The sequence below is a fragment of the Eurytemora carolleeae genome, unplaced genomic scaffold (assembly GCF_000591075.1).
Source record: "Eurytemora carolleeae unplaced genomic scaffold, Eaff_2.0 scaffold960, whole genome shotgun sequence".
NCBI classification, from domain to species: domain Eukaryota; kingdom Metazoa; phylum Arthropoda; class Copepoda; order Calanoida; family Temoridae; genus Eurytemora; species Eurytemora carolleeae.
Genome location: NW_019396855.1, coordinates 72,757 through 82,382, shown reverse-complemented (window position 1 = coordinate 82,382; position 9,626 = coordinate 72,757). Strand labels below are relative to the sequence as shown.

The following is a 9,626-nucleotide window of genomic DNA, read 5'->3' as shown; positions in this document are numbered from 1 at the left end:
GGGGGGGTAAAAAAATGTACCCCCCCCCCTACAGAATCCTTATTTACGCCACTGCATGCGCATGAGACTGAGACAGACTACTGCAGCAATTGTGCAGTGTAAACATACCCATTTCACTAAATTAGGGATTTAATAAGTGTACTTTTTTGCTTTGTAACAATAATAAATACACTTAAGTATTGCTATCATTTTATCTTCATATTCGATTGTTTTCTGGTTATCACTGTAAAAAGTTAAAACAAACCAAAAAAGATTTCATAAGATGATTATAGGAGAAAAATTATAGGGTATAATAATATAAATTGATTAGGAATATGTATTTTAGTAATGTTATAGACAAAGAAGATAGATACGTGCACACCATAAAAGAGATTGATATATGTACGATACAGAACACTGATTACATTATAATACCCATATCGGAGATCAGGGGGTTAGAACTAAGTCTAGGCAAAAGTTTAAGCTTTGTTAGGTCTAGGACAAAGTAAATACATACTTATAAGTTCAGAGCTGAAAACTTTAGAATGAGATATCCTTAATCCCGATTACTTAATCCAATGGACACAATTGATTTTCTCTTAAACCGTTGTTTCTTGGTTGTTTATACTATCTGAGAGGGTAAGGTTTGGTAATGGTTTGGTTCCGGCTCTGAGAGAAAATCTAACAAGAGTGTAATGGAATTGTATTTGTACAGTCTAGGAGAGTACATTTGTTTATTGTTAATTGTTTACTTAAAAATAAGTTTAAAATGCATGCAATATATTATTTATATATTTAAGTCAACACTTGTAAGCCAAATTTTCATGCAAAGAATATAATTTAATCAAAGTTTACAATAAACTTCTCTTTATTCAAGCTTCTAATAATTGACGACATGGTTCTGCAATTTCCATGACTGTATAAGTCATGTTGTGTGTCTGTAGCAAAAGAATGTGCGCGTGTGATAACGCACTCGTCTGCAAAGCGGTGCGACTGGCTTTCTCATGCCAGGTCAGCCCCATTTCCCTTCCCTTTATTCCTATTCCCTGTTATGCACTCTAAACTCTACAGGCTACAGCTCTAAGTATACCCAGGCGGTCATCCATCTAAGATCTAACTTTTTTGACACATTCGTTAATCTTTATAATTTTACAGAGGAATTGAGTCTTTGTCACAAACTTTGATTTTCTAATACCTATATCTTTGCAATCCAATTTCGTAGACGTTAGATATTTCAAACTATGAGTTCTGTTAGATCAAATAGCCTAAGTTTGAAATATCAAGGGTTTCCACCATTATAGGTTGCCAAGATATAAGGATTATAAAATTTGAGTTTGTGGCAAAAACTCAATTTATTTACCCTTTCAGTCAAACTATCTGTCTTGCGATGTAACTCATAGATAATACTAGGAACAGCAATTGAGGTCACATTCACACTTTCGCTAAGCAATTATAAGCAGAGTAATTGTTTAGTCTACTTTTTTTATTTAAATTTCAAATTGATCTTAAGATAAAGTATCCTAAACATTTCTGGGTCTAGATTTTATTGAGATGTTATAGAACATTTTCTTACCTGTTAATTGATACAATGAAAATTTATTTTATTCTGAAATCTTTCTATATTTTTTTTAAAAAGATTTTATTCTCTATAACGTTGTTTCAAAGTACCTGATCCTCTCGATATTTGTTACATAAACTAAACTCTAAAATCTATGCAATATATACAGAACAAACACTCTGTGAAGATTCTTAAGCTGTAATAGCACACTTTTCATCCTCGCTTCCCTTAGACTTTACAGTAGAACTAGAATTCTCACCCAACCTTTGAATAACAGTTATTATATAACTTCCTGATATACCCTCCTTTCCAGGCTCTCAGCAGACCTAATCTTTTTATACTTTGCTTTGTTGTCTGTTTGTTTGTTTCTCTGTTTGTATCCAATAAACGTCAAAACGGCAGAACTGATAGGGCTCAATTTTTTGTGGGACCTCGCGTGACCCCTGGAAAGGTTAATGGATTTTCGAATTTTAAAAAATTTGCCTGTAACAAAATTCGATTTTTATTAATATTGAAAAACCTCGATTTTTTTAAAATCCGTGATATTTTTGTTTGTTTTTGTTTTACAATATATACAAAGAGAACATGTTTACAATTGAAATAGAAGCATAGTTTATCTATAAACTATAACCAAACCGTGAAAAATAAAATGAACCTCCCTCCAGCTTTATATAAGAATTATGATGTTAGCTAGCTATGAGGAGAACTGCAGACATATATCTATCTAGGAAATTTCAACCTCCGAACTTTAGTGCAGTATATCCTAACCATTCATCCAACATACACTGTGCTAGGTTCAGTGTATTCTTAACTTCTGTAAATAGTTTAGAATACTTTTATTCATCCTCAATTCAGCACAGTAAATGCTAGTCATCTACTGTATTTATTGAATAAATTAGATTGTATTAATTGCGTTTATCCTGTATTTAGCATAAAACTCAATTTCCTATAAATTTGGAATTACAGTATACCCTATCATCCATCGTCTTTAGGGAATAATCTTCCTCATTCATCAATTTACTAAGGTTCAGTAGGTCTAATTCTGTTGCATAAAATGCTTTTATGACTCTTTTCATCATTTCTGTATCAGGAATAGTAAATCCATTCTAAATTGTACCCCTTTCCATCCATCTTGTCATCCATCCTGAGATAGGATTTTTTTTTTGAAAAATAGAACAAGTAAAATTAGCGTCGGCCGATTTAAGTACTCCCCTTGCGTTAGCTGTACCTAGTTCAACTACCTCTCATTATTAGGATATACCCAACTTTACGTATTCACCCATTTCAGCATAACTTTACGCAGGCAGCCATGTATATGATGTATATTTTCATCAAACCTTCTTGACCTTCTACGTATTCTACATTCAGTAAACCGTGTAGATATTTTAAGTTCATTTAGTATTTCTTTGTACATTTCCTTATTTAGGTTTGTTGTACCTTTTTACAGACACATATTCTTCATGAATCCAGCAAAGATTGGAGAAGAGTAGACATATTCTAAGGGCAAATAGGAACAACCTATGTTTCCATTTTACCAACCCAATTTTGCAGGACATTAAATTACTAGATCACTGTGCAATGTGCAATGTACGTGCTCGGTAAATTGGAATTAGTAAAACCATGTATCACCTTAGATTAAATATGAAATCTCTGCCGCATTCATAAATCTGTATTTTAAATTCTGATAAATCAAATTGTGCCGATTTCTATGACGCCCTAGTACTGACATACTTTCAATCGTTACTCTCCTTGAAGAGTTATTAAGAAGAACAAAAATATTTTGAGTTTCCAGTTTGTAACAAAATAAATTTGCTTTTCTCGTACTCGAAGCTACAAGGACACAACGTCGTACCACTAATGTCGTATTAATTTGACCTTTTCCTGCTGTCTAGTTGATTGTGAGATAAGTTTATCATTACTTTCTTCATAATCTTATTTTTCAATGACATTTGTGACATTAAACGTACGTATTTATAAATAATTTATATTTTCTTTTCATAGAGTCATTGACCTTCAATTGGTCAAAAACGTTTCATTTTTACCATGCAGAAGCAAATCTAAGTGTAAAAATAAAAATGTAGAAATATTAATATTCCTAATTTTAAAAGATTCAGTAGATATATGGCTTGAATTTCTGCCCTGGAATGGTTTCATATCCAACTTTATTATTTTAAAATCTAGTCCGTGTTTTTCTATGATAAATGATATAATGAAACAAAAGAAAACCCGAGAAAGAAGTTTTATGAAGCAATATTAAAGTTTCCTAAAATATTATAGGGTGGGTCAAAAAGATTGACGGGGTTAGTAAAAACTATGCAATGTCTTAATTTTTTTATAATTAAAAACCAGGCAAGTGGCCTTTTGCCTTTATTACAACCTCTATCTGAGTTTAGAGGTCTTCATGATGATCATACAATGATACATGTAATGATGAGGGTTCGTTTCAGAGATTGAATTTTGGATACTGTCTTCAAGCTTATTACCGTGGATACCCCACATATTTTTGACTAGAGGCTGGTCAGTGGTCAAGGCCATTGGCTATTTAATGATCAATTATTTTCTACCATGGATAATTCTTGCTAATCCAAACATAAAATTTATAAAAATAATATTTCATTAATAATTATCAAATCAGCTGTGATATTTAAAACATTTCTGTTTCTTTTGCCAAATAGGAAATAGGAAAGACCATTCATCACATATAAAAATCCAAAAGCCGATATATCGGATAGGCATTATCTGTCCTTGGATACTTTTATTTCGAAACTATAAATTACGTTCTTAAGAACTGCAGTAGACTTAATCTCGATTTAAAAAAAGGGGTATGTTGGATTAACAACAGCACCCAATTCACACAAGAAATATGTATTGACTAGGACGCGTCAAATCTGTGTACAGTGTAAAGTCGTGATGAGAATTCAGGGGCAAAACATCATTGTGTGCGGCCTAACATCGTAAAAATATAATCTTTCAAGGCAGAAATAGGAATCATAAAAAACAAAGACAATATTAATGACGATTTCTTCGATATTTAAACTAGTAGCTACACAAATTAAGAAAATGACTATAGTGTTCCTGAAAACTTCGACCCAATTCTTTCACTAATTGTTTAACTGCTTTTTTACATCGCTTCAAGCAGCGAATTCAGCTTATCATCTGTGTAAATTTGTGTTGGAGGTTCAAAGTGCAGCTCCTAACCTCGTTTGATTTATACTACGGAAGATAACGTCGTTTTTCTAGCTTGTCGAATATTTTGATTTCTGGCAATTTCTCTATTGTTCCCCAAGCAAGGAATGTTGATTTATGTAGAGAAACTGCAAAATTAAGTAAAATAGTTAAAAAATCAAAAACGTCAAAAAAAACTTTCAATAGAGGGTCACTTGAAATTACGTTGTATTTGTATAGTCCCTTTTGAAGGGGGGAACTTTAGAGTAAATATTATTCTTGAGTGTGATTTTATTGAGAAGATGCTTTTATACTGACTTTATTGTGATTGCATGCATGTTACATTGGAATATATTTCTTCAAATTGAAGAGAGCGAATGAAGCTGTATGGAGATTTGTTTTTGGTTTCATAAACCCCATACCATCCTCATCTTACAAGAATTTTCCGCAAAGAAGAATTTCGTCACGACTCCGTGAAAATATCTGCATAACGCCTTATTTCTTAGACACAAATGATTTCTACTTCTATTTAGATCTTAGAAATGGTTGTGTATAATCGAGGAGACACTGTGTTTAAATCAAGACCATTTGCGTTTATCATACTAAACAAATACAGGTAACTCAAACTTTTTTTCAAATAAACGTATCTTACAAGGCTTTCAGGGCAGTTCGCCCCCCCCCTTTCCTGTTTACAATTTTAGGTTTGAACCGTTGCTTAGAATGTTGCGATTTTTAATAGTTTTTAAAGGAATTGAGTCTTTGCCACAAACTCTGATTTTCTATAAATTCCTATATCTTTGCAAACCATTGTCGTAGAGCTTAGCAATTTCAAAGTATGAATTCTGCTAGATTGAAAATTCTAAGTTTGAAATATCAAAGGTTTACACGATCTAGTAGCGAAGAATAGGAATTAGAAAATATGAATTTGAGCCAAAGACTCAACTCCTTATCGCGGATTATTCTGTTTAAAAATAAAAAAACGTGGACAATTTATTGGGAGCAAAATTTTTCAATTTACACGATCTTCTTTGTGATCATGTAAGTTGCCATAAAAATTTAAATTGTTTCAGATTAAATCTATAAGAATACAATTAATGCAAGAATAAATGTAGAGAATGGGAAAAAAATTTCATATCAATATATTATTAGAGCCAAGTTTACTTTACTTTACAAACCCAATTATTTTGTTTCTTCGTATACCTGTGCGTAGAGGAGCTACGATGTCATTAAGTCGTATCAGTAATGTTACATAAATTTGACCTTTTCCTTCTTGTCTAGTTTGCAGTGATACAATTCAGCACTAGTTTTTTTCATTGTTCAATTTATAAAGTTGTAATCAACAGTCTGCAGTTAGTGAAGTTGCCATTGTCTCAGTATTACATCAACCTGATGAAAATACTATATTTGCATTCTTATGTTCAACCATGGGTTGAGTAAGTAGCTGAACAGTATTCTTCAAATATATCTCAACTATAATTTGAAGAACAATCTTCTTATGTTAATATAGACATTTATGAACAATAATAAAAATAAAAACAAAGAAATTAGGGTTTTGCCACAAACTCTGATTTTCTAATTCCATAGCTTTGAAACCAGAAGTTTGACATTTTAATCCGGAAATTCTGCTAGATCAAATGGTCTATATTTTGGAAAATCAAATTTTTGCTCCATCAGGATGCAAAGCTATATGGATAAGAAATTTTGAGTTTGTGGCAAAATCTCCATTTTATTAGAGATGAGGTTTGTGAGTTTTGCTGGGAAAAGGTAAATCTTATTTTTTTAATTTTTATATTTGATTTAATTTCTGAAAATTGAAATCTACAACTTTTCTACGGCTTCATCTATATTCTAAAACTTTTAAATTCTATAATGACCATTCTTCAAAATTTGTATCAATTACAATGTTTTCATTTCATTCGATCACGAAGCAGGAAGTGCCACGGTTCCTTCCATGTTTTAAATATATCTGGATTAAATTTTTAGATAAAATTGGGCCTTGTTTCCTGTCCAGGCTGCCAGCAAACCAAATATTGTTCACAGGGACCAAACAGAATAATTATTTGAGTTTAATTCAATAATCATACAAATAAAAACAAACAGTTGTTAGAGCATAAAATCATCTCATTTTTTTATTGGAATACTCAATGCATATGCTCTTCCCCAGGTTGGGTGCGGACATTTTATTGCTTTTATCAATCTGTATATTTAAGCAGTTGGTTCAATTAGTTTGCCCATTAAGAAACTGAACATTTCGGTGAAGGACTAAATAGTTTTAAAAGGATATAAGGATTTATCTATTATTATTCCTCAGACAACCAGTTGAAAGGGTGCCATTGTCATTCGGGCATGCATAAAGGTTTATTTGAAAACAGTATTACCAAAGTTTTACATTTTAAGAGGTCATTTTTTTTTACCGTAGCATGAAAATATAAACTGAGAGGAATACAAATTTCCAACCAGTAATAAATAATTTCTTTAATTTTTACCAAAATGAGATATTTATCTAACTTTCCCCAAAAACAAAGCTTAGATGGGGAAAAAATTACTGATATCTTTTTCAATTTAACGATTAACTTTCTCCGGGGAGGATAAAACTTCTCTTAACATTTTATTTCCTGTCAAGTAGTTGTAAATAATTAAAAAGGATTCCAACTGGTTTCTATAGAGCTGCCTTGATGCAGGAGAGAAGGAGCATCAAGAGGAATGTCAGGTAAAGATGAAAACTGGTTTCTATAGAGCTGCCTTGATGCAGGAGAGAAGGAGCATCAAGAGGAATGTCAGGTAAAGATGAAAACTGGTTTCTATAGAGCTGCCTTGATGCAGGAGAGAAGGAGCATCAAGAGGAATGTCAGGTAAAGATGAAAACTGGTTTCTATAGAGCTGCCTTGATGCAGGAGAGAAGGAGCATCAAGAGGAATGTCAGGTAAAGATGAAAACTGGTTTCTATAGAGCTGCCTTGATGCAGGAGAGAAGGAGCATCAAGAGGAATGTCAGGTAAAGATGAAAAACTAAGAAGGAATATTAATACAAAATGTAAGTCTCTTTCTTATTGTGAAAACTATTGTTATCATTGAAAAAAACCTTCTTTTTTTTCTAAAAAAAAAAACAGAAATTATAATCTTAAAAGGTTATAAAAAGGATCTCTGCCCATAGAAGACAATGGTATCTGGATTTATGAATTTATTTTATATTTTATGTTTTGAAGACTGGTCTTTTTTATACCTCCTTTTGGCCAACATTACCGACCTGTGATTCAGTTGACGTCCAATGGGACAATTAAGTAAAATAACTTCAAGCTCCGAATGTTCAGAAGGAAAATTTGTCTTTGGAGGCTAGGAGCCCTTTATAAATTCTCTTAACATCCGGCCCTGTAAAGTATAGTAGTACATATTTAGATTTGAAAATTAAGAGAAGGAAATATTTTAACTACGAGAAGTCAGATATACAATATTGACCCCCCCCCCCATAAAAGTTTTCAAGGGTTATAAGAGAGAACAAAAGACAAAAGCTTAATTCCTCTGAAGGGGATTTATAGTTTGAATCAAGCCCCTTAAATCCTCTCCTCCTGAAAGCCTACTTACAGTTATTCTCCGGAAAATTCATTAAGAAAAGAGATAAGTTCAGAGGAAATAAAACAGACACGTCCGTGTAGTACATGTTAAAGTTTATAGTTGAATTAACAATACACGTCCGTGTAGTACATGTTAGTTAATAGTTGAATTAACTATACACGTCCGTGTAGTACATGTTAGTTTATAGTTGAATTAACTATACACGTCCGTGTAGTACATGTTAGTTTATAGTTGAATTAACAATACACATCCGTGTAGTACATGTTAGTTAATAGTTGAATTAACNATCATCATCATGGAGGAGTCAGGGGGGGTGATGTAGAGCTTCATGTTGGTGGGGCAGATCTACAGGTGCGTTGCGCTGAGTATCTGCATCATCATCATGGAGGAGTCAGGGGGGGTGATGTAGAGCTTCATGTTGGTGGGGCAGATCTACAGGTGCGTTGCGCTGAGTATCTGCATCATCATCATGGAGGAGTCAGGGGGGGTGATGTAGAGCTTCATGTTGGTGGGGCAGATCTACAGGTGCGTTGCGCTGAGTATCTGCATCATCATCATGGAGGAGTCAGGGGGGGTGATGTAGAGCTTCATGTTGGTGGGGCAGATCTACAGGTGCGTTGCGCTGAGTATCTGCATCATCATCATGGAGGAGTCAGGGGGGGTGATGTAGAGCTTCATGTTGGTGGGGCAGATCTACAGGTGCGTTGCGCTGAGTATCTGCATCATCATCATGGAGGAGTCAGGGGGGGTGATGTAGAGCTTCATGTTGGTGGGGCAGATCTACAGGTGCGTTGCGCTGAGTATCTGCATCATCATCATGGAGGAGTCAGGGGGGGTGATGTAGAGCTTCATGTTGGTGGGGCAGATCTACAGGTGCGTTGCGCTGAGTATCTGCATCATCATCATGGAGGAGTCAGGGGGGGTGATGTAGAGCTTCATGTTGGTGGGGCAGATCTACAGGTGCGTTGCGCTGAGTATCTGCATCATCATCATGGAGGAGTCAGGGGGGGTGATGTAGAGCTTCATGTTGGTGGGGCAGATCTACAGGTGCGTTGCGCTGAGTATCTGCATCATCATCATGGAGGAGCCAGGGTAGAGATGGAGTTGTGAATATGAGTGTTCGTAACTGACTGCCGGTTGAAGCGGGGATCTAAGGTGAGCGGGGATTTGACACATGTGGTGTGCTTGCTTCCTGTGTACACAAACATTGAGAATTAACGTCGGCATTTGAGTCGGAAAAATCGTCTTCCTTATATTTCGAATTTATTTTAACAATGTTAGTTTATAGTTGAATTAACTGTACACGTCCGTGTAGTTCATGTTAGTTTATAGTTAAATTATAAAAGTTTGTC

The 9,626-nt window shown here is 34.1% G+C and overlaps 1 protein-coding gene across 2 annotated transcripts in view; it reads left to right on the top strand.

Annotated features, from left to right (window-relative positions):
• LOC111709426 (N-lysine methyltransferase SMYD2-B) overlaps positions 1-9,626 on the top strand; it is a 41,011-nt gene that overhangs the window by 17,195 nt on the left and 14,190 nt on the right. For both annotated transcript variants that reach the window (XM_023483087.1, XM_023483088.1), the window contains exons 2-5: positions 5,236-5,318; positions 6,436-6,466; positions 6,686-6,742; positions 7,368-7,412. In XM_023483087.1, the coding sequence (XP_023338855.1) occupies positions 5,245-5,318; positions 6,436-6,466; positions 6,686-6,742; positions 7,368-7,412 (207 nt within the window). In that variant the 5' untranslated portion in view covers positions 5,236-5,244. The remainder of the gene's footprint in view (positions 1-5,235; positions 5,319-6,435; positions 6,467-6,685; positions 6,743-7,367; positions 7,413-9,626) is intronic.